At 45.8% G+C, this 24,221-nt stretch overlaps 1 protein-coding gene and 1 long non-coding RNA gene across 2 annotated transcripts; one reads left to right on the forward strand and one right to left on the reverse strand.

Moving 5' to 3' along the window:
• Positions 1-927: 927 nt before the first annotated feature.
• LOC135997206 (uncharacterized) lies at positions 928-24,014 on the reverse strand. Its single transcript, XR_010607371.1, has 4 exons — positions 23,810-24,014; positions 9,239-9,375; positions 1,916-3,305; positions 928-984 (listed from the first exon to the last, which is right to left on the reverse strand). It is a non-coding gene; the product is annotated as an uncharacterized LOC135997206 (long non-coding RNA).
• Positions 1,478-23,027, forward strand: TSPAN2 (tetraspanin 2). Its single transcript, XM_065649695.1, has 8 exons — positions 1,478-1,578; positions 2,942-3,044; positions 12,125-12,222; positions 12,673-12,747; positions 13,294-13,395; positions 14,581-14,652; positions 15,337-15,420; positions 19,076-23,027. The coding sequence occupies exons 1-8, from the start codon at positions 1,510-1,512 to the stop codon at positions 19,139-19,141; spliced, it is 669 nt and encodes a 222-aa protein (XP_065505767.1). The 5' UTR covers positions 1,478-1,509; the 3' UTR covers positions 19,142-23,027.
• Positions 24,015-24,221: the final 207 nt, after the last annotated feature.

A 24,221-nucleotide genomic window follows, 5' to 3' on the forward strand; every position in this document is an offset into this window, starting at 1 on the left:
GCAGAATATCAAACCGGTGCCACTGTTCACACCACCAGCTGAAACTGCTGGCCCAAAAGAGCAAAACCTTCCTGATAAACGTGGCGTCATTTCAGCTGATTTCATTCCCTGCAAGAATCACGTAGCCAGGAGTTCTACTGCTCATGAAGGCTGAACGCTCCATTTCCAAACTTTTAGAGAAAATTAGCATGGAAATTACTAGAGAAGCATCTATTTTGCCAGCACAAGCCAACGCAAAACTTTTCCCTCTTTTAGGTTTTTTATTGCTTCAAATGAATTAGGGGGCAATGAAGTACTTTCCTACTGTTTGATACATCTCATTATTTTGTCTATTCAAAAGGATTCGTGGTTTTGGTTTTTCTAGAACACATTGGACCTGGGAGGTCGATAACCATTTAGCACAGTATCACTCTGAAACAAAAAGGGGAAATTGCAGGGTTGGGTTTGTGTCGTAAGGCAGGTTGAACGTTGCTTAAAAAAAAATAAATAAAGTGCATTTCATTGCAAATGGAACAAGAAATTCTTAATAAAATGCTGCCATTGCAATTCAGATAAGCTATTTGGGATGATTTTCCCAAAATGCTGCCAGGCTTGAAAGCAGCTGAAAATAAACAGCAAAGTGAGGGAAAATAGCAACCACCTCCAACATCCTTCAGTATTACTGGATCGTGAGCATAACTGCATTCAAAACAAGATCCAAGCATCTTTTCCTATGCCTTTTTGAAAGGTTTTCATACATGCCTTGGGAAAAATTGGTTCCAAACATGAAAACACTCTGGTAGGTAAAACTGTACAGTTACTTTGATACAGCACAAACCAGGAAATAACTGCTTTTTTTTGTCAAACATTGAGAGGAAATGTTTACCATAGAAACCCCCCTTCTCAGGAGACTCTCCCTTACCTTGTTCCCTGTCCAAGCCCTGCAGGCAGCTCCAGACTCAGACTTTGTGAGGACTGGGAGAGAAAGCAGCAGCTGAAAAACAACTGTAAGAGGAGAAAAGTCTAAGATTTTTGTGACATATTTGGTCAAATCTTGAGAACAAAAGTGGATGTATTAGTGATTGGAAAACGAACTTTTGGGGCCCTTAATGAGTGTGAGCAAACACAGTGTTAAGGAGAATGGCCCTTTTCCTGCTACGCTCGGATTTCACGCATCAGATTATCGATCTTGCCTATAGTCCTGCATAATTTAAGTGTCTCATTTGAAGTCTTGGCCTGAGACACACGCCACGCCCAGAAGGCCCAGAGGCATTTTATTGACTCCACGCGGAAAAATTAAAACCCCGCAGGTGCCAGGGCCTGCCGGGAAGCGCGGAGCTGCGGCCGCGGGGGCGGCACCGCGCTGGGCACACGGCCCGCCCAGGGCCGCTCCCGGGGCGGGTCCGGGACTGCCCCGGTCCCCCCGGCCCGCCCAGCGCTGCACCTGCCTCCCGGCGCCGCCCCGCTCGGAGCCGCCGGCGGAGTCGGGCCGAGGAGCCGCCTCGGGAGCGGGAGGCGGCGGCCGCCGCCATGGGCACGGAGTACTGGGAGATGCGCTGCATCAAGATCCTGCTCTTCATCTTCAACCTGACCTTCTGGGTGAGCGCCGGGCCGGGCGGGGCCGCGGCACCTGCCGCGGGTGGTTCCGGGCGGTGGCGGCTGCGGGGCGCGAACCCGCAACCCCGGGGGAGAGCGCGGGAGGCGGGGGCGCGGGTGCCGGTTGCAGCAGCGGCTCCCGGGCTGCCCCGCGGCGGGGCCGAGTTCAGGGGTGCGGGGCCGAGTTCAGGGGTGCGGGACCAAGCTCGGGGGTGCGGGGCTGAGCTCGGGGGGTGCGCGGGTCCCGCGGAGCTGTGGGCCGGGCCAGGCGGGTCACAGGGCAGCAGGGCTGGGGCTCCTACTCGCTATTTGGTACAGCTCTTCCTGGGGAAATACATACTTGGTGCAAGGTGGCATTGCTGAAAAGACAACATCTTCTTAAGCTGATGATCTGAAGTGGTGAGCATTTCCCTAACAACCGCAGAATTTCACACAACGGGAGGCTGTGAGGTTCTCCCCACGTCCTGTGCGGCGTGGTACAGCGGGACACTTCACAGCATCACGATGCTTTTTGATAATGTAATTTCTAAAAGTGAGCCAACAGCTGCTACTTTTACAAGTCCATCCTAAGAGACAGTTACTCTAATGTGGCGATGACCAGTGTCTACTGCAGAACCCCCAGGAGATTTAGGGAATTCTGTGCCCATTCTCCCTCACTGCACCTTTGCAATAGTCTCACAGTTCCATAGCACCATTGAATTCAAGCTTGCTTTCTTCTTTCTCTTTCCCTCATGCGTCCCTTGCAGTAGCTTTCCAGTCTTTCACACTAGAAAACAATTAGCAATATTATCTTCTTAAAATGTCTTTTTCTTTCCTTCTGATTCGCTGGTGTGTTGTTTTTTTTTTTTTTTAAGAAGTCACAAAATAATCCTGTTCAGCCTCTCTGGAGCAAGCAGTTTTGGGCTTTTGTCTCCTTTATGCTTGAAACACAGTTAAACCAAATGCTTTTCCCTCGTGGTGACAGCGCTGCTGTGCTCGGGCTGCGGGAGCAGTGATGCTGCCCAGCTGCAGGCCAGCACAAGGACAAAGCTTCGCGTTATGTTGTTTCACAAAAGTGACAATTGCTGTGTGTTGTTATCTGCCTTTTCACTGGGATGGAAAGAACCATCTCCTCAGCTGGACTTGGGGACATTAATGTCAAATACACCCAAATTAGCACTGAGATGAGAGGAGGGGGTCCCGGTGCAGTCTGAGCTGAGCCCATCCCTGCAAGCTGGTATCAAACACTGGCAAGTGCTTCCCAAATTTTCTGACGGTGCAATCCTGAGCTGTGGGGTTTCAAAAAAGCATAAGGTGCCAATGACTCTTCTTTGATGCTCTCCAGCCGGTTGTTACTGAAGTCTTGACGGGTGCGTTTATGTTCCAGCTGGCGGGACTGGCTGTCATCGCCTTTGGTCTCTGGCTGCGGTTTGGTGGGGTTATGGCAGACTTGGCTTCAGACAAAAAGTCTCCAGAGTATTTCTTCATGGGTAAGTTGAAGTGCCTGTGATGACAGAAGCCTTTAGCCGTGGTTTCATCTTGGGGCGTGTGACGTATCTTTGTGCACTGAATTATACGAAGGCCGACAATTCCTGGGCTGAACTTCACAAAACTGGACATCCTGGTGCTGTGGGTCACGTGCGTGATGGCTTTTGTTTTTCTCTGCTTGGCATCAACTTCCTTAGGCCTCACCGAACTCTTCTCTCAGACTTGATCCCATTCTCATGTATCCGAAGTGAATTGTGCAAATGCTGTCGGAATAGAAGTTGAAATGGGTCAGAGACTCCTGGAACAGGACTCACCAACATACCCTTCCAGAGTTTTCTGTGGAGCTGCTGACCAACAAAGCAACAGTGTCACTTGTGAATGTTTCCAATACCACTGCAGCTTTACCGACCAGTTCTCCCAGTGTCTGCACACAGAGGCCCTCAGTGTGACTTTAAGTGTCAGAGCAAATCCTTCCACAGCTGAAAAGTAAAACTACGCAGTGTTCAGTCATCTCAAGAACCGCTTGTCCAGCCTAGGCAGGAATTGACTAGTTCCCCAAGCCCACAGAATCGGTCTTATTTAATTTTAGGCAATTAAGAGACATTTTTTTCTCCCTAGGATTTCCAGTTCCATCCATCCAGATGAAAATTTGACTGGGACCTGGGGTTTACTGTAAAATATCCTGTAGCACCTCCACTGACACAGACAGCCAGGAAGTATGATTTACCCTGTTTCCCCAAAAATAAGACCTACCCCAAAAATAAGCTCCAGCATGATTTTTCAGGATTTTTGAGGATGCTCGAAATATAAGCCCTACTCCAAAAATAAGCCCTGGTTACAGTTCATTAAAAAAGTCAATTTAAATAGTGTCCAGGCAGCTATACATGTAAAAAAAGGCATCTTTTGGAGCAAAAATTAATATAAGACCCTGTCTTATTTTGGGGGAAACAGGATAGTTTTTCTCTTACATCTGAGCTGCTACATCAGCAGCATATTAGATCAGCAGCTTCATTTCCAGATCCAGTTTATACCTGGTGAATTTCCTATGCTGTATCTTGGAACCCTTCCCTGCTCTACCCACTTAATGTTTGACCCAGGAGATTCAACAAGACAGGAGAGTGTTCTGGCCTTCAAAATCAAGTACTGTTGGTTTCTTAGAAGCCAGAAAGTGCTGCATGCTGTGATGTGAAAAAGCACCACAGTCATTTCACAGCCTTGTGGTGCAGACTGTAACACTGTGTAAACAAGATATTCTTTGGTGCATTGTGTATTTAAATCTCTAAAAGATGTAATCTGCTTCAGCCCTGAATAGGAATTACAAAAGCCACTCAGAGTTGTTAATTTTGGGAAGTCCTGGGGAACGTTCTTGTAAAAGTTTCGTCATATACCATGACATTCAACTATTGGGCTGCCACATGTATTTATAGAGCTGTATGCTCTAAGATGTAACTGCTAGCAGAGGAAGTGCTGAAGAACAAGACATAAATACATTGAGAATTATTTTAAACTTGCACTTTTGCCTGAATTCTAAAGCAAAATTTTGGCCCTTTTTTTTTGTAACAGGCATTGTGCTCTGAACAGAGCGTTCCTGTTAAACAAAACATTTTTGCTGCCCTCCCTCGTTACAAATCATGTTAAATGCTGTTTTGACTTGTGAGCATTTGCTGGGGCAGCCATTCAGAAGTCTGAAGCTGTTAACAATCTGTGACTAAGGCAACGGTAAAAGAATGGTGATAAGTTCAGTAACGGTGGTTTTTTTGGAGGAGACAAGGCTGGACTTGACAGTCATGCTGAAGAGCTTTACCTCTCTGGATTTCAGCTGAGTCCCCTTGCCAGGTGTGTGCTGGTCCCTTCTCCCAGACACTCTGCAGTGTTGGTGACTTGCTCTGTGTGTTGCTCTGTAACACACGTCCTGGGTGACAGCCAGAATTTTGCACAGGAATTCTTAATATGGAACACTGGGCAGCACACAAGGAGCAGCTGCCCAGAGGGCTGGAGGAGAAAGCACATCATCAGTGTGATTCGGAGATAGAAACATATGGCCATAGATTTAAAAATAATTTCTTTGGCTCTGTTCCACTGACTGCTTTTGTGGCTGCCTTGTGATAACCCAAGGCCCTGTGATCAGGTCGGCTCCGTGTCAGTGCTCGGAACAACATTCAGAGTTTGCTTTGTAGGTTGAAGCGCTCTCCAGAATCACCATCTTGTGGAAACAAACTGATTTTCTTGCTTCTAAAGCACAGCACATTCTGCTCTTTTTGTACCTGGATTGAGCTGCCAGCTCTTGTGCTTCCTTGTGATGGTTTTTTTCCTAGGTCTGAAACGTTGTTTTAGTTTAAAATAATTGATAATTACATCCTTGCATTTTCCATTAGGCCAGAAGGAGTCTCCTTAAATAGCCTTGTTCTTTACCAGCAGTCTAGCTGTCTTTTCTGCCCCCTGGAATAGTTTGGGCCATGACTTGGCAACCAGGCCTGTTCATCTTTTCCAGCCACTGAAATGTTTTTGTTGGTTTGAGAACAACTTCCAGGCAGCAGTGCTGAGGTCAAGCACATATGTGTTCTTAGTTTTCTGTTGCTTGTGGTTTTGTGTTTGGTGATCCATATTCCCCACTGCAGCTTGCAGTTTTTTAACCTACAACATAACAGGTTGGAATTGGAATTCTTTGACCCACGCAGTGTCTGTCCATTTTACCAGATGTATCTGATGCTGCAGCAGCCTCCTAAAATTGGACATGGTCTCTCTGCAGCTCCCCAGCTTCTGGAGTTCCCACTGCAGTGGCAGGTGTGACAATATTTTTATGTTACTCCATCTGACAGTACGTTTTTTGTGCCTGTGCTTCAAGTGGTAAGGCAGAACTGTAGCTTTCCTGTTCTGTTGTAGTTCAGCTCTGGTAGAGTTCATATATTCTCCTCTTAGCGGTACTTGAGAGAAAAAAACAAAAGAGAGAAAAAAAAAAAAAGATAATTTCAGCAAAGGTCAATAGCTGGGCAGTTACCTCTTTTATCTGAGTTGTCTGTGACACTGTACTGCCCAATGCAGAAAAGATCTGTAGAATAAAGGGAATTCCCTCAGATTGCTCATCCTTCTTGAGACTTCTGTACCAAGACTCTGAGTTTTTCACTGGGCAGGAAAGTCTGCAACAATCAGAAGGAAAAGAGGGATGCTTGTGTGAACCCGGGATGTCAGCATTTCTGTCTCACAATTAATTAGTCTTCAATTAATTCTTTGTAGTAGTGCTGTTCTTAAACTTAAAATACCTAAAGTACAGAAGTGAAAAAGTGTCTGCCGAATGCAAGTTGAACATTTTGTGAAGTAAAAACTAACATGGGGACTTTTTAGGGGTCAGTTCAAGACACCTATTCTCCCTCCTTTGCTTTTGGTGGATGAAGAGGAAAGTCTGTTCTGGTTCCTTGCGCAACTTGAGGACAAACCCCCTGTATCCCTAATAAATGAAGTGCAGAGGGTCACACCACTGCCAGCAGCGATAAAAATGAAGTGTATATACTCAACAAGCCCCATCAGGAACGGTAACAAAACGAATGCGAATGAATCAATCTGGATGGCTCTTTCTCATCACTGGCAGCACCGAAGCATCGCTTGTCCTGCTCAGCCAGAGCTCACAAACCTTCTGCTGTGTTACGTTCTCTTTGCTCCAGCTCCACGATCCAACCTGCGGTCCAGGTGTTCATTGGGGCCAGCTGGGGACGGACAGGGTGGCTGTGGCTTTTTCTTGGGGTCTGTGAGAGCGTGAGTGATCATTCTGGCTTTGAAAGGTACAGTTAGATGGCGCATGCCTTAGGATATGAAGTCATGTCTGGAGTTGAAGGATATTAGTAGTTTTTCTCCACAGTAGCGGATGCCCATACAAACAGGAGTTGGCCAGCAGTTAAATCCATGTAAACTGCAGTTCTCTCCTCCTGTGCCTCATTTTGCTATAGTTCTGTTAATGTATTTTGGAGTCAAGCACTAGACCCTTAGTCAACAGTATTTTCTCCCCAAAATCCATCGCCTCTCAAACTTCATCAGCCTTTAAAATGAGAGCTATTGGCAAAGTAGCCTCTGTGTAGAGATGCAGTACCACAAGAGGAGTGTCAGATGGTCCTGCCATCAGGCTTTTAGTCTGTACTTAAGATTTAAGCAATGAACTTGTCATTCCTTCTATCATCTTGTGTGCAGGTCTCTTCTGCAGAAGAGTGGTTTAGAAAAGGCCGATAGTGGCCCTGAGTGGAAAACAAAAGCTGCTGCACTGGAAATCTGCTTAAAAAGTATGACGCTACCACTACGACCCCACCAAAAAGGCCTTACTCAAAGTGAAAGTTGTTCAAAAGCTCTGTGCTGGATCATAAAACGTAGCAATCAGTTCCTAAGAGTCAGTATCATCCCCCCATCCTGCGTGTAAACCTTTCTCCCACCCTCTCTTTGTGCAGCCGGTTCCACGGTTCCACATGACGGTTGAACCGACACTTAACGCCATTTCCTTCTTTGATCCACCCTCCTTTCTTTAACAGAACTAACTCTGCTTTAGATGCCACTCTCTAAAGTGGCTTCTAGTAAAAGAATCAAACCAGTATAACATATTGTTTCTCAAGGCAGTGTTGTGTTTTATTCTAGCAGAGCACAATGGGACTGTCTGCTGTGAAGCCATTAGGAGTAAAGCATTTTGTCTGCTGGAAAAAATAAAACAGCAACAAAAAGCCCTTAGCTCCTTTTTTGGGGTTTGTCACTTCAGAAATGTCTACAGAGAGGGTTTGATTGAGTTGGCTGGTTTAGTTCCAGCACTGACTTTATCTGCGCTTGGGTGGGTAAAGACAGTTACCTGCAGAGTCTTAATTTTTGCTGCTGTGGGGCTCCAGGTTTCTGTGGATGCATTATGGCCATGCTCCCTTTTCTGGTTTGGGTGGCTTGGAGCCTGTGCATTTAAGCATTAGAAGTGTATAGTTGTTACTGATATCTGCATGGAAGTGTATGCATTCAGGATTATTCCGGGTGTCCTAATCTAGACAGAATTACAGAGAATCGCAAGAGGATTTCAGAATACCAAATGACTGAGTATTCAAAAGCCAGATGAAATGCAGTGTCAATAAAGCAAAGTGACGCACGTGGTAACAGATAATCTAAGCAGTATAAACACTGACAGACTTTAGATTTAGTTATAAGCGCATAGGAACATGATTTCAGACTTACTGTCAGTTGCTCTTGACAAAAGTGCTTTGCTCAGCTGCAGTCAAAAGGGCATATAAATGTCAGAGTTATTAAGAAAGGAAATGAGAATCCAACTGAGAAATGTTAATGTCATTGTGTAAATTGCTGGTGCACTCGATGTCTTGAACACTGTATGTGGTTCTCGTCAAAAAGGATGCAATAAAACTGGAAAAAGTACTAAGAAGTTTGACAGGATTATTATCATACTATACAGTAGGAACAACTTCCATGCTAGGAAGTTTTTCACGCTATTCGCATCATTAAATTGTAGAATCCATTCCCATAGGATTCTGTGAAGTTCAGCTGCAATAGTGCAGATCCACCACATAGAGGTTCAGAGCCACTGGGGACCACTGAGAAGGTAATAACTCACATACTGCGGCTTATGTGAATTTGGGACATAATTATTTAGGGTTGTGAGATGCGTGTGAGCAAGATATGTAACAAGTGCTGGTATTTTGTGGCAAGGGGGAGGCAGCGGGCCAGGATGTTACTCTAATTACAGTGAGGTTGCTTTTAAATTGAAATTCAGAATTCGTGCGTCAGCAGGAGCCTACAAACGGACTGGTATCTGTAATGCTTCTGTGGTTCCAGGAGGATTAACCATGGAATACCTGTTGGATTCACACAAGACATGTAATTATGTCTGTGCATTATGCTCAAATTAAGGGTATTTTCCAGTTCTCCAGAAATTAATCTTTCTTCAGTGGACTCTGCCTCTCTTCTCCAGTTTTGTAAATATATTTTGTAGATAAATATAGTAAAAAATTATTAACACAAAAGTGGTAATCTCTAGTAACGAGCCCATTTCAGAAGCTGACTTTGCTACCATGTACAACATACCCAACCGTCCCCGTCTGGCCCGTTATTTCCAGCTCCTGCATGTATTTCTCATCTTTGCCAATAGTGCGTTTGCACTGCAGGTTCCTCGGTGCTCCGAGGGCTTGGGATCCCATCTGTCACCCAGACCGTAACACACACACAGCCTCACCAGATCTCTTCAGGTCGTGTCTGGGTTCTAGGGTTCCTGTCATCGCTGCCCCTGGATCCCTGTGCCAAGAACAGAGCTGCTTGTTTTCTCGGTGGAGTGCGAACAGTTGGCGGTTTGTTCAGTGTTAGTTGCTCAGCCTAAAAAAAGAAAAAGTAGAATTATTTAAAATGGAAAGTGACCATAGCAGCCGGGTAAACAAGAAACGCATGTGAAATAAAGCCAGAGAGAAACACAGTGTATGTTTGTCTGCTTCTGCTGCTTGCAGTAGGCTCTAGACAGGGGTTTGTATCTCAAAGCCTTCAGTAAGACTTTGAGGGGAAAAAGAAAGAGAGGAAACCAAACCAAACCACCCACCAAACCAAAATTTTCCATTCCCCGAAACAAGCTCTCAGCCTTGACCTGACTTGCACACTTCTTTTTGCCATGCTGAACTTTGTGGTGAGTTTTTCTGTGTCAGAGTTTCTAGCTACCAAATGTGTTCCATTTTGTGATTATCAGCTAAGTCTTTCTTGTTTCTCTGCTGTGCTGTATATGCCAAATAGGAGGCCATGCCAAGGCTTTGTATTTTACAGTGGAAGCGCTTATGAATAGTAGCTGATAAAGGCTTTGCTTTCCATCCTGCTTTTTTGAAAGGAACAGGCTTTTTTGAAGCTTAGTTACTTCTGACATGCGAGACTATTGCATAGCAATTATAACATTAACACCACCAAATTTCTGGATTTGTCTGCTTTACTGGCCATAACTGGGCTAATTCATGGCTATCGTTGCATGATGTCTCTGTGATTCATTGTCACCCTTTTTTTTTCCTTTTTAGAGAGTCTCACTTTTCACTTTAGGTCTATTCCTTTTAGGAATTTGAGGTGATCATGCCTACATTGCTGAGTATTCCTCCCTAGAACAAGAAATACTAGCTCCCTATATTATATACTTACACCATCTAAGATGTTTCTGAATCTATTGTTTTGATACCCTTCCTGGAAATCATGTTCCAGTGGAGCACACCGGGATCTGGGTGTGAGGAAACCTCGCAGTGCAAGCTGAGAAGTAACCTGGTGCCTTTGAATTTTTTCCAAGTTTCTCATGCCTGTGTGAAAGCTTACACCTGTGTATATATAGCAGAAAAGTTAAAACATCTTTAGTTTTGTGGATTTTTTTTTTAAGTGTTGTCATTCTTTTCCATCTAGGAATAGCTCTGTCAGCAGCTACTAGTCCCAAACTGAGAAAGGGCAAAGTCTGGGATGAATTCTCCTGAACAGAAGGTGAAGAAGGTGGTTTAAAACTCCTGGCTGGCTCAACTGTGGGGCCAGACCCAAGCAAGCTCAGCTTTGTTTGGTGTGTGAGCTCTTCCTGCAACACGCCTTAAAAGGGAAGTTCTGCCCGAGGTAGCGGTTTAGCTGTGAGTCATGCGAGTGAAATGTTAAGTCTGTTTCTCCGACAAAAGCAAATCTGAATTCCGGAGAGTGGTCTCCTCCAGAGCCTCAGAGAGCTGTGTCTTTGCTATCTGGAAGCAACAGAAAGAAACGGGAAGACTTATTTCTAGTAGTCCTAATGGGAAAGTCTCTCTGCTAAATTGCCTGATGAGTAATTACAGGGACTGGAATAGAGAGTAACATCCAGAAAAGGGTCCAGGAAACACCTTGGTAATTAGTCTGTTTGTTGCCATGGAGATCTCAGAAAATGGCAGTTTTGGTGTCCGGCAGTTGAACAGCAGGTTCTGCACCTGAGAGAAGTTGGGTTTTTTTTTTCCCAATTCATCTTCCACGAAGGGCTGACCTTTTCTCTCCTGAGCCACATATATCTTTGTACATCCCTCCCACGGTAAAAAACACTGTGTTCTGAGTCCGTGTGCAAGTTTTAGCTTGGTGAATGCTCAGTCCTATGAAGTCCCAAGATGCTGAATATTAAAAGTCTAGAAAATACAGAATATGAACTGCCAGCACAGTCAGCAGCAAATCCCACATCTGGCATCACAGACCTTGCAAAGCCATATGAATTATAATCATTTTGTTATTTAGCAGAATGTGTTCCTCAGCAGCAGTCCTGGGCACGAGAAAGGTACCAGGACCAGAAGGATGGAGGGGAGAAGGATCACAATAGCTGGGATAGGTATCTGGCCGATATACAGTGACGGAACAGTGATGCGCCTATAAATGTGCAGCAGGCAGGAGTTCGTCTTCTCCAAGCAGGTTGCATCTGAGTGGCAGCATAGAGAGATGCTCTGCACTCATATATTGATTGTTTTTTCATTTTCCTAGCAGTCATTGCAAACTGTCATTTATAGGGCTTTCTAGTCCAGGTTACACAAGGCCTGCTGGCAGTAAATACTAGCACCTCCGCTCACCCTAAAGATTTGGGTCAGGTTTTACAATAATGTTTAAAGTGGTAATTGAGAATACTGAATGTTCTCACTCAGGTTTGCGCAGCCGAAGCGGGAGCAGGGCGGCTGTGCCCTCTAGTGTGCACGGTCCGTAGCTCCGCTGTCCCCAGCTGCCAGGCCTGTTAACGTCCACCCCTACGCAGCAGTACAGCACATTTCCAGCACCAGGCTTCACAGAAATAAGCCTTCGAGCAATGTGGGGTTTGTTTTTTGCCTTACGTTCCTCACTGCATTGTTGTCAGGCAGTTCGGGATGGTGTGGTGTATGCGCTGGGGACAGGACCCTTGGGAGGTGGGAGTCTCCTCGTTTCTCTTCATGAGATTCCCCAAGAATTCGTACAGAAATCATTGGTCTCCTTTTGTGGTGAGAGCAACTTTTCTGTGTAACAGGTGTTTTTGTGAGAGCCAGAGATCATTGTTACTTACAAATGTGCAGTTTTGACAAAATAGGTAGCAGACTTTGGGAAGAGAAACCTTCTTAAATTCTTGTCTGATTCTGATTTTTCATAGGACTCTATGTATTGGTGGGAGCAGGGGCTATCATGACCACAGTTGGATTTTTTGGGTGCTGTGGAGCAGCGCGGGAGTCTCAGTGCTTACTTGGAGCAGTAAGTAAAAGGTTTCAAGGGCCTGGGCTGCACAGGAAAATCTTTTAAAAGCATATGTTTTGTGTCATTAGCAGAAAGATCTTTGCTGTCCAAGACCTGAAATGCCTTATGCCCTTTTACTGGCTAACCTCGCGTCTCTGGCCACCATGCTGTTGCAGAACTTCCACAGACGAAGAAGTTCAGTTGATTGTCTCACGTGATATATTTCCTGGAATTACCTTCTGTCTTTTCTGAAGCCGTCAGCTGAGCCACATCTTTGCCATTTTCACCCTTGTTTCTGTATTACAAGAAATCCGACTTTTTGATGCCCCTTTTATAGACTCAACAGCTTGTTTTCAGTTACTGTGTGGGCTGTTGGGGCCTGGGCAAGGATGAGGGACTGACTGACAGTCCATATAAAGCGGAATTGTGCAAGGTATATTAATATAAGGTTCTCTTCCTCCTCTGCAGTTCTTTGCTTGCTTGTTGGTGATATTTGCAGCTGAGATCACTGCTGGAGTATTTGCCTTTATAGGCAAGAAAGTGGTAAGTAGCAAGCGACTTCTAATGTACTAAATAATGGGGCAGTTGTGGATTCCAGTGATGACAGACCTACAGTCTGGCTTGTGCACAGGAAAACTTTCCAGGAGACTTTTCCCAGGAAGACTCTGACATTCTTATCTGGAGTCAATGAGAGCTTGTGTTATCACAAGTCCAGAACAAGAGGCAGTTTTTGCTTCCCCCTCTGTTAAAGAAAATCTGTAGGTGTGGTTCAGCCTCACATCCACGGGGAACATCAAGTAGAATTATACGGCAAGAGGCTATTGCTTAGGAAAAGGGCAAATTCCAGCACAGAACTTCTCCAACTAACAGTGTTTAACCAAAACACAGAACACAGCATATGTCCATCCTGACCCTTGCAGGGTCCCTCTGAATGCCACCAGGCCACAAAACTCATCATTCCAATCCCGGTACCTCAGTTTACTGGGCATAATTTTCTGTTCCGGAGGTTGATGACACCAGCTGGAAGTCTGCACTGGACTAGGGGGTAAGACTTATTAGCCACTTACTTGGAACGTTTGATTTTTGCAGGCAATACAGGAAGCCCAGAAAATCTATGAAGATATTTATGATGACTATATGAAAAACCCCGGGGGGAAGGTCAACAAGACCATCTATCACTACCACGTGGCTGTGAGTAGTCCTGCTGAGCTTTAACACCTTGCACCACTTCTCTGCTGTCACATTTCCCTTTAAAATTCAGAATGCCTCCCACTGAGCTATGAAAGAATAGAACTGATTCTTACTTAGGATGGAGCCAGAGGCTCACAACCCATTTTCCTGATGGCTCTGTCAGAATTCTGGTTTTCAGATCCTTCCTTTGAAAGTGAAAATGGCCAGCTGATGCTTCTGGTCTTTGTTGTGCAGAAGATATAACTATTACGGCCCTTTTGGATGCTAAAATCCAATAATAAATACTCACAAATGCAGAGAGAGGTAGAAAGGTCTGAATCTCTCTGCATTTGTCAGAGAAAAAACTCTGACCCGTGTCCCAGGACCTGGAATGTGGCAGATCAGTCACTAACTGAACCAAGTAGGTAAAGAACCAAAAGTATACGTGTGACTCCATTCAGGCCACCCTAAAAGCTAGTGTCCGAATCAGAATTAGAACTCGTGACTTCTTGAATCCTGTTTGTGTCCGTCCTGCCTCCCACAGAGATCAAGCCCAAGCTTTGTTGCTCCTCACAGCATTCCCACGTTCTTTAGAACAAACATTTCACAACCTCAGACCTTTTTGTCCTTCTCCCATAGCTGTTACTTCTGACCCAAAGAGGAATCCCAAGCATTTTGTGGGAGATAGGCAAACAGGAAAAACAAACCCTCTGAAACACTCGGATTTATTACTGTGTCCAAGCCCAGCACTATGTCTTGTCAGAAACGAAGATTCTAGCGTTGTTTGGTTTAGCTTTTGTGCATTGCCCATAATTCTGTAGAGGCTATTTGAACTTTCTGCTTTCTCCCTTTAACAACTCCTGTTTCCTTGTAAGCCAGGGATCCGCTTTTCCAAAATCTACTTGTTTGCTTTGTTATGAGATACTGTGATACAAATCCCCTCTGGAAGTTGTTGTTAATACAAATTTGTGTGTTTTCTATGGCTTCAGACAACTGAAACTGATTTTTGAGAATTTTGGCCCACACAGTTGGAACTCTACCAGAGGTAGCAGTTAAATAGGGAATAAACTTATGACTTGATCTGTATAGTTTCTTTTTTTTAGTTATTTATCGTCTCACTTTCAGTATGAAAGTAGTAACTCACTTTCAGTATGAAACACGTCTATGGTTTCCCCTTCTTTGATTCTTCATCTCTCTCTCATTTAGCTCCAATGCTGCGGTAAAGACAGTATGGAACAAACAGGATTACCCTGTCCAGAGAATATCCAGCTGCCAAAGGCAAGTGTCCTCTGTTCTGATTGCTCTTATCACTTTTTCATGCCAATTGTTTAGTAAAATTTGAGACATCCTATACATAAAAGAAAGGAAGAACATGAAATTCCATATGAAACAGAGCAGAGTGGAGGCAGAAATAAGCTGGAGGTCATATTGAACATGCCCAGCCCTCAATTCTGAATCCTGCTCGTAGCATCCCACGGTAGCTGAGACAATATTACATCATCTGAAAAGCAAAGCAGGGAGGACATAGCAGTCCTAAAGGAAAAGCCCCACGGAGGCGGAATTTTGGCAAGTGCCTGCCTTAGTCATGCGTGGAGATGAGAAGCTTTGTTGGTGTTAAGAAGGATCCTGTTATTTCTGTCTTTTGTGGAGTCTGCTTCCGAATACAATGTCAATCATAGGGCCAAACTTCCTGATTTAGCATGGCCTGTCATATAAAGGGGTTTAAATTTAGGGAAACGCGTAAGAAAATGACTTGTATGTGTCAGCCTGTGCAGGCAGGAGGTACAGATGTCTCACTAGGAGAGGGAATACGCCAAACAAAACACAAGGCATAGATGCAAGAATGACAGCGACAGCAATAATATTTTTCATGTTTATCGGTTGTTTAGTGAGCGCAGTGGACAGACTTGGTTGGAGTATATTTTTCTAGGAGTAAAAATCTTTCCATTTTGTTTTTAATAGAACTGCCTGGTTGAAATCCAGAATGTAATTGATGCTCATCTGCACTTAGTCGGAATTATTGGAATTGCAATTGCTGGCACCACAGTGAGTAAAGCCACGTTCTCACTCTCAAATCTGTATTTGAGTCCCTTACTCAGAGCTTTGTGGAATGTGTTTTGTAGCAACTGGCGAGATTCCTTAAAGGTGCAGCTGTTCTTACACCTTCAGTGTGTGCTGCCACTGGGAACTGCCCCCGTTGACACAACCAGACTTGCATGACTTTGTTTTACCAGTTCGTCTTGTGTCCTTAGACAAGGTCGCAAGTAGCTAACAGTAATCTTATTTTGTTGTAATAGCAGCAAACTGGAGTGCACGTGAACCAAACTGAAAAGCGAAAGGCCATAGCAACATTTGATCTATTCCAAAACAACTGCAGACTGATGCTTTAGGTTTCATAAGGAATAGGGAGCACCCTTTGTATAGAACCGGCTTTCCAGGAAAGCGCTGGCTGTAGCGTTGGTTCAACAGGAGGGATGGTTTATGAATCACAGAATCACAGAATCACAGAATGTTAGGGATTGGAAGGGACCTCAAAAGATCATCTAGTCCAATCCCCCTGCCAGAGCAGGAACCCCTAGGTGAGGTTACACAGGAAGGCGTCCAGGCGGGTTTTGAATGTCTCCAGAGAAGGAGAATCCACAACCCCCCTGGGCAGCCTGTTCCAGTGTTCTGTCACCCTCACTGAGAAGAAGTTTCTTCTCACATTTAAGTGGAACCTCTTGTGTTCCAGCTTGAACCCATTACCCCTTGTCTTACTGTTGGTTGTCACCGAGAAGAGCCTGGCTCCATCCTCGTGACACCCACCCTTTATATATTTATAAACATTAATGAGGTCACCCCTCAGTCTCCTCTTCTCCAAGCTAAAGAGACCCAGCTCCCTCAGCCTTTCCTCATAAGGGAGATGCTCCACTCCCTTCATCATCTTTGTGGCCCTGCGCTGGACTCTCTCCAGCAGTTCCCTGTCCTTCTTGAACTGAGGGGCCCAGAACTGGACACAATATTCCAGATGAGGTCTCACCAGGGCAGAGTAGAGGGGAAGGAGAACCTCTCTGGACCTACTAACCACCCCCCTTCTAATACACCCCAGGATGCCATTGGCCTTCTTGGCCACAAGGGCACAGTGCTGGCTCATGGTCATCCTGCTGTCCACCAGGACCCCCAGGTCCCTTTCCCCTACACTGCTCTCTAATAGGTCATTCCCCAACCTGTACTGGAACCTGGGGTTGTTCCTGCCCAGATGCAAGACTCTACATTTCCCCTTGTTATATTTCATTAAATTTTTCCCCGCCCAACTCTCTAGCCTGTCCAGATCTCGCTGGATGGCAGCACAGCCTTCTGGCGTGTCAGCCACTCCTCCCAGCTTGGTGTCATCAGCAAACTTACTGATAGTACACTCAATTCCCTCATCCAAGTCATTGATGAATATATTGAACAGTATTGGTCCCAGAACTGACCCTTGAGGCACTCCACTAGATACAGGCCTCCAACCAGACTCCGCCCCATTGATCACAACTCTCTGGCTTCTCTCCTTCAGCCAGTTTGCAGTCCACCTCACTACCCGATCATCCAGTCCACACTTCCTCAGTTTTGCCGTGAGGATGCTGTGGGAGACGGTGTCAAATGCTTTGCTGAAGTCAAGGTAGACCACATCCACCGCTCTGCCATCGTCAATCCACCTTGTTACGTCTTCATAAAAGGCTATGAGGTTGGTCAAACACGACTTCCCCTTGGTGAAGCCATGTTGACTGTCCCTGATGACCCTCTTATCCTTGATATGTCTTAAGATGGCACCAAGGATAAGGTGTTCCATCACTTTCCCAGGGATGGAGGTGAGGCTGACCGGTCTATAGTTGCCCGGGTCCTCCTTCTTGCCCTTTTTGAAGACCGGAGTGACATTTGCTTTCCTCCAGTCCTCAGGCACCTCTCCTGTTTCCCAAGACTTGGCAAAGATGATGGAGAGCGGTCCAGCAATGACTTCAGCCAGCTCCCTCAGCACCCGTGGGTGCATCCCATCTGGACCCATGGATTTATGGATGTCCAGATTGCTTAATTGCTCCCTAACCCAGTCCTCATCAACTGAGGCAGACTCCTCCATTGCCCTGCCTTCCTCTGGGGCCTCAGGGGTACGGGGCTCCTCAGGACAGCCTCCGGCAGAGTAGACAGAGACAAAGAAGGCATTCAGTAATTCTGCCTTCTCTGTATCTTCTGTCACCAGGGCACCCACCCCGTTCATCAGTGGGCCTACATTGCCTCTGGTGTTAGTTTTATCTGCCATGTATTTGAAGAACCTCTTCCTGTTGTCCTTGACCCCTCTCGCCAGGTTTAACTCTAAGGAGGCCTTCGCTTTCCTAGTTGCCTCCCTACATCCTCTGACAACAGCCTTATATTCTTCCCAAGTGGCCAGCCCCTCCTTCCATGATTTGTAAACCCTCCTCTTCCACTTGAGTTTGCCCAGCAGTTCCCTGTTTAACCACGCAGGTCTCCTGGCTCCCTTCCTTGACTTCCTGCGCGTCGGGATGCACTGATATTGAGCTTGGTAGAAGCAGTCCCTGAATGTTAACCAACTATCTTGGGCGCCTTTACCTTCAAGCAGCCTTGCCCACGGGATTCCCTCCAGCAACTGTTTGAAAAGGCCAAAGTCGGCCCTGCTGAAGTTCAGGGTTGCAATTCTGCTCGGTATTCTGCTCCCACCACAGGAGATTCTGAACTCCACCATCTCATGGTCACTGCAACCAAGGCAGCCCCCCACCTTTACTGCTTCGACCAGACCCTCCTTGTTAGCGAGGACGAGATCCAGCAGCGCACCTCTTCTAGTCGGCTCCTCCACCATTTGCATCAGAAAGTTATCGTCAATGCACTGGAGGAACCTCCTAGACTGAGGCTGGCTGGCTGAGTAGTCCTTCCAGCAAACATCAGGGTAGTTAAAATCCCCCATAACAACCAGAGCCTGTGACTGTGAGGCCACGCTCAGCTGCCCGTAGAAGGCCTCATCAACTTCCTCACTCTGATCTGGTGGCCTGTAATAGACTCCCACAACAGTGTCACCCCTGCCACCCTGCCCCTTAATTCTCACCCAAATGAACAGACTGTTGTGCTCCCAAGGCTGTTCCTTCTTGTCAGAACCATGACCAATAGATGTCACCCTGCAGCAGGAGCGGCCAGGCTGTCACACAGGCTGTAACAGCATTTTCCAGCACGTGTGTGCTGTGACTTCTGCATGAGGAGCCAGAATATTACTGACAAAATACACCTTCAGCTGCTCCAAAGCGAAGGAGGTTCGTGGACTTGTGCGGACACTTAAAAGCCGATGAAGGGTTTATGTACGTAGGAGAAATCATGGTGTGAGTAAACAGGATTAAATATTCCCATGATTTGTATAAAATGTGAAGGTGTACTCAAAAATACAGCAAAGCAACATGGGTGGGACAGAGTTCCGATAACCTCAGTGCTCAACAAGGATTCACTAGAAATACGAACATCCCTTCTATGGCTTCCCACACCAAATACAGCAGGTTAGGAATGATAACCTCTTCAGCTGCAGAAACCTGTCTGTACATTTTCTGTGCTAGTTTCTAACAACAGGGATGTAGATGGAAGCAGTCGCTACTCTGCCCTAAGAACCTTCAGATTGTTCTGATGCGCAAACTACTCTATAACTGTTTTGTCAGTGCCTCCCTAAATTGCATCCCTTCTCTTCTAGATCTTTGGCATGATATTCAGCATGGTTCTGTGCTGTGCGATCCGTAACACCAGAGACATGATCTAAAACGTTCACTGCACAACTATGCCCCAGGAGTTCCAGACTAAGCTTTACAAGAAGTGCTCTTCTACACAATTTAATAATTGTAATGCATTTTAATGAATGTTTTAACATACTGAGAGGAAAATATCCCATTAGGTGAGCAGGTGAATTGTATTAGTTACAGTAAAACCGAAGTGAACAAAAAAGGGTTTTAAAATGTCCTTTTTAGTGAAAAAGCAAGGGCGTATCTAAGACTAATTTGATTTTTAATGTTTGTATATGTGCAATTAAGAGTTTACACATCTATAGACATTGTGTAAGCACATGCATATCTCTCCTTACGAATATATTTGTACATGAGCAGGTACCTGTATATGCACTACCTTGTTTAGGTGAGTCCGTGCAAATGGAACATGCTGTGTGTGCACGTTTGCATGTTCTTGAGTCTCGCTGTGCAGGAGTGCACACACATCCAGAGGGATGAGCGCTCGAAACCCTTCCATATTGAACTCCTGTTTGCCACAAATTACCAGAGGAACAAGTGCCGTTTTTAAAAGTAAGACCTGTGACCCATTTTGTAACTGTTCTTTCCAAAGCCCAAACAGAGTAAAATTAATAACACTGGACTTCATGAAAAAAATTTAATGCCTAAGGGCCTGCTCCAGCAAAATAACTCGTGTGAGTAGACCCATTGACTTCACTGTCATGCAGAGACTGGATTTTTTTTTTTTAGGACTGGACCCTTCATGCAAATGCAGAAAGCTCTGGGGGAGGAAACATGTCCAAGGAGATCCAGGCTAAAGGAGGAGAGGGAAAGAGGTGGGAAGCTGGCAGGATAACGCAGTCATTTGGGAGCAATTGCAGTGCCAAGTGTGCTTGAGACACACCAGAAAACACCAACTCAATGAGTTAAAGGGGCCACTAAAATCTGTATTCAGAAGCCCCTTTACCCTGCAAGACTCTGTCCGGTGTATATGCTGGTGCAGGAGTGGAGCCTGTATACAGAAAAGCAGGAGCTTTGTCAGATACTCTGTAGGTGCCAACTGAAGAGTGAAAATGGTCAGGGAAAGACACACAGCACTTTAATATCCTCTATTTCTGCTTCTGTGACTATCACAGCTTCCACGGGGCTCTTACCTCAACCTCTCACCCTTTCTTGCAGGTGTAAGGCAGGAAAGAAAGATGGGACATTTTTACAGAGCCATAAAGTAAATTTTTTTACTGACACCTTTAGATTGCATGTCAGGTATAAAAAATTATACTGTGTGCTTGAAATACCTCAGGGCTTGCGTTTACATAGTTTGTTTCTATATTTTTATTTTTCTATTTGTCATATTTATTCGTAAGAGAATGTTCCTTTTAAAACAGCCTAGAAGGGAGAAGGGTTGTCTCCAGAAGGGGAAAATAAGTTACATCAAAGGCTCAGAATCTCTTAATTTTTGGCTTACTCGAGATAATTCACCATTTCAGAGAACAGCTTTTTGCTAACGATACCCATATAGTAGCTCTGTCTCTCTGATGATCACTGGTTTAGATTTCTGATGCAGTTGTTCAATACGTGATGGGCAAAAGTTCAGCTAAACTACGCGTGTCATTGAAATGGTCCATGATGTCTAACAGGAGTTGGCATTTACAAGTCAGGGAGTCTTTTTTCCACTGAAACATGACAGAAAGAAACGGGATTTCAGAAATTATGTGCATTTTAGTGAGTGCGTTTGTGTGGAATGTACACCCCTGATTAGCTATGGATGCCGTGTAAACGTAGGGCCTGGGACCAACTGTTACAGCCAAAGCAGTTTCCTGGATCCCAGGGACACTCGAGACTGTCCCTGCAACAGGTTCTGCTCTAAATAGATAACGGGATAGGACACAACTGGGGGTTTTCTCCCACGGTAACACTGGCAGCAAGAAGAAACCTGTGTATAGTGTCATTTTTCCCATTCAGAGCAAGACAGCTTTCCAAGAAAACCAGTAAAATTATCACAATAGGGAAGCCAGTGGTTCAGGTTCCAAGATTATTGCCCTACAGGCACAGAAATTTTTTGCAAGTAAAGCTATTTGCATCTATTACGCTCCCCCTCCTAACGATAGTATTTTATTTAAACACAGCTACATATAATTGGTTTTAATTCCTCAAGTCTGTAGCACTAGAATGTAATGAAAGGACCAGAGTTTACTTCTGGATTTGTTTACTGTTTCTCGAGTAAGTTGGCAGATGCCCACTCCTGCTTTTGAGATGCACTGAATAAGAGAGCAGATTGCAGAAACCTGGGTTGCTTCCCCAGCCCCCCCAGAAGAACCAAAACATCCACGTGCCTTATGAAACCGGGGAAGAGTGGTAGAAAGAAACATTCTATAAATTCAGACTTGAACAACGGAACTTTCTGCTGAAGTGGTTTGGGTTTGTGGGTTTTTTTTCCCTTTCTCTGAACATTGCATTTGTTTTTTTCTGAGCATAATTACTGCTTATACTCTAGGGTTTACTGCTATTTAGTTCTAGGGGATACTTGCACTGCATATCAGGAACAGAATAATACCAGTTTCTGGTTTAGTTCTCTAAGTTATTGGTATAATTTAAGCTGGAAATCAGTGTTATGCAGCTACTAGTGCCTTACCAGAATCCAGAGTCGCAGCCTCTTTTGTTGCATCTACTGCTGTGAGGTGCACAGTGTATTTGCAGGTTTCTCTGCATCTTTAGTAACTGAAGGCCTTTTTTAGCTCATTAATGGACAGAAAATACAGCTATTCTTTCCCTGTCAAAGCTGTAGGAATTCTTTCCTGTTGCTTTTAGATCCTAGCTCGTTAACACCTCCAATTTCCATTGACTAGCTCGAGCAGCCCTTTGGAAAGCTCCACTGTCCCAGGCCAGGTTCTGGCTATCGAAACCACATCGGTAGTGCCCGCAGTTTGTTGTGCTGCTGCTCTTTCATTCACCTCTCCAAAGTGCAAAATCTTTGATATTTGTCAGCAGTACAAAATCATTTCCAAGCAACTACACTGTATGTCTTCAATAAGAAAGCTTTTCAAAGGTAACTAAATCCAAACCAGTATCTAAAATTCCTCAAATACAGTTAATGCTCCAGAGTTGCACGCCAGGATTTAATTAACAAACTCCAATGCTTGTACGCACCAGATATATAGTAACTGCCATTTAAGTCAGCAGAATTACCTATTTATTCCTCTCCCTCGCACTCATTTCAGAGGAAAGAGACAAAAGATCAAATCTCTCCAGCTGATAATTCTGAAAACACATCACACACATTTTATTCTGTCAAACAGTTTGTTCTAAAGCATAAATATGCAAATTGTTGATGCTTTTATTGTACCTCTAAACACCATTATTCACAATTCCCTTGTCTAATTTTCCTAAGTAACTGACTTCAGTGGGAGCTTCATTTGCTACAGGAAAACCTCAGCCAGTTTTGATGTCTTGCAGAGATGACACAGGAGCTGATGAAGCACAGCCCTGTAATATCCCTACAGTGAAGGTTCATATTTCACTTTTCTTCATACCAAAAGTGATTGTTTTATAGCAAAATGTATTTCATGTGTATTGAAAAAGAAATTGAGTCATCTTAAGCCTTCAGATGCTGTATTTTACAGCCTTTGGAGGCTACTGATTAACAGCAACAGATGCTGTTCATAGAAAATGTACATAAATAAAGGTTTTCAATCTTCTTCCTCTCTATTGGTGCTCCAGCCACAAACACAAACCACTTGCCATGTAACTTATTTGTTTCTATAGCACAAATTCTGATTTTTGGGCAGAACTGGCGTATTGGTTTATGCTGCAAAGTCTCTCTTTGAGAGACAAAAGAAAAAACAAACAACAAACCTTATTCTGTTGCTGAAATCAGCTTTCACTTCCCTAACGTGTTCTGAAGTGGCGTTTTATCACCTTTTCTGTCTTGAATTTGAACCAACTTTCTAATAAAAATAACCTGAAATAAACGACTACCGGAGAGAACGTGTCTCTGTGCCCTGTCAGACCCCACAAACCCCCCAGGAGGTTCCGTGGTGAAGCCTCTCCGGGGAGCGTGGCAGCCGGGCGGCCACTGGGCGTGGAGCTCCGACCACGACCCCGGCAGAGCCCGGACCCCGGCACCTGCTGCATCCCGGACCCCGGCACCTGCTGCATCCCGGACCCCCCTCGCCTGCTGCACCCAGCCCGTGCCTCAGCCCTCACAGAATCCCAGGATGTCAGGGCCTGGAAGGGACCTCAAAAGCTCATGCAGTGCAATCCCCCCGCCGGAGCAGGAACACCCAGAGGAGGTTCCACAGGAAGGTGTCCAGGCGGGTTGGAATGTCTGCAGAGAAGGAGACTCCACAACCTCACTGGGCAGCCTGGTCCAGGCTCTGCCACCCTCACCAGGAAGAGGTTTCTCCTCATATTTAAGTGGAACCCCCTGTGTTCCAGTTTGCACCCATTGCCCCTTGTCCTATAATCGGTTGTCACCCAGAAGAGCCTGGCTCCATCCTCCTGACACTCCCCCTTTCCATATTGATCCCCATGAATGAGTCAGCCCTCAGTCTCCTCTTCTCCAGCTCCAGAGCCCCAGCTCCTCAGCCTTTCCTCACACGGGAGATGCTCCACTCCCTTCAGCATCTTCGTGGCTGCGCTGGACTCTCTCCAGCAGTTCCCTGTCCTGCTGGAGCCGAGGGGCCCAGAACCGGACACAATATTCCCCTCACCTGCTGCATCCCGGCTCTCGCCACGCGCCAGCTCCGGGCACCCGCTGAGGCGACGGCACCGACGCTGCGCGAGGCGCCCGCCCGAGGTCTCCTCAGGCCGGGGCGCGAGCGCAGGCTGCGGGGCGGCTCTTTCCGGAGCCCGCCCGGTACTCTCGGCGCCGCGGGTGGGCTCCGGGTAACGGGACAAGACTCCGTCAGCGCGACACGAGCCCAACCGGCGGCCGCCGCTCTACCGGCCCCGCTCCCCTCACACACGCGGCGCCCCGGCCCCGCCCACCGGGGCGGGGCGGTGGGCGGGGCTCGCTCCTCATTGGCTGCACGCGCAGCGGTCCGTGCGCGTGAGCGGAGCTCCGTCCTCGCTGCGAGGGCGGGGAGGCGGCGGGGCGGTCGGTCTGTGCGATCAGCGCACAGA

Source organism: Caloenas nicobarica, chromosome 21 (genome assembly GCF_036013445.1).
Source record: "Caloenas nicobarica isolate bCalNic1 chromosome 21, bCalNic1.hap1, whole genome shotgun sequence".
Lineage (NCBI taxonomy): Eukaryota > Metazoa > Chordata > Aves > Columbiformes > Columbidae > Caloenas > Caloenas nicobarica.

Bases quoted from the DNA above. Each gene is read 5' to 3' on its own strand.
- TSPAN2 (XM_065649695.1), top strand. From the start codon at position 1,510: ATGGGCACGGAGTACTGGGAGATGCGCTGCATCAAGATCCTGCTCTTC. The intron at 3,045-12,124 runs GTAAGTTGAAGT...GATTTTTCATAG, and splicing joins TCCAGAGTATTTCTTCATGG to GACTCTATGTATTGGTGGGA. The intron at 12,748-13,293 runs GTAAGTAGCAAG...TGATTTTTGCAG, and splicing joins CCTTTATAGGCAAGAAAGTG to GCAATACAGGAAGCCCAGAA.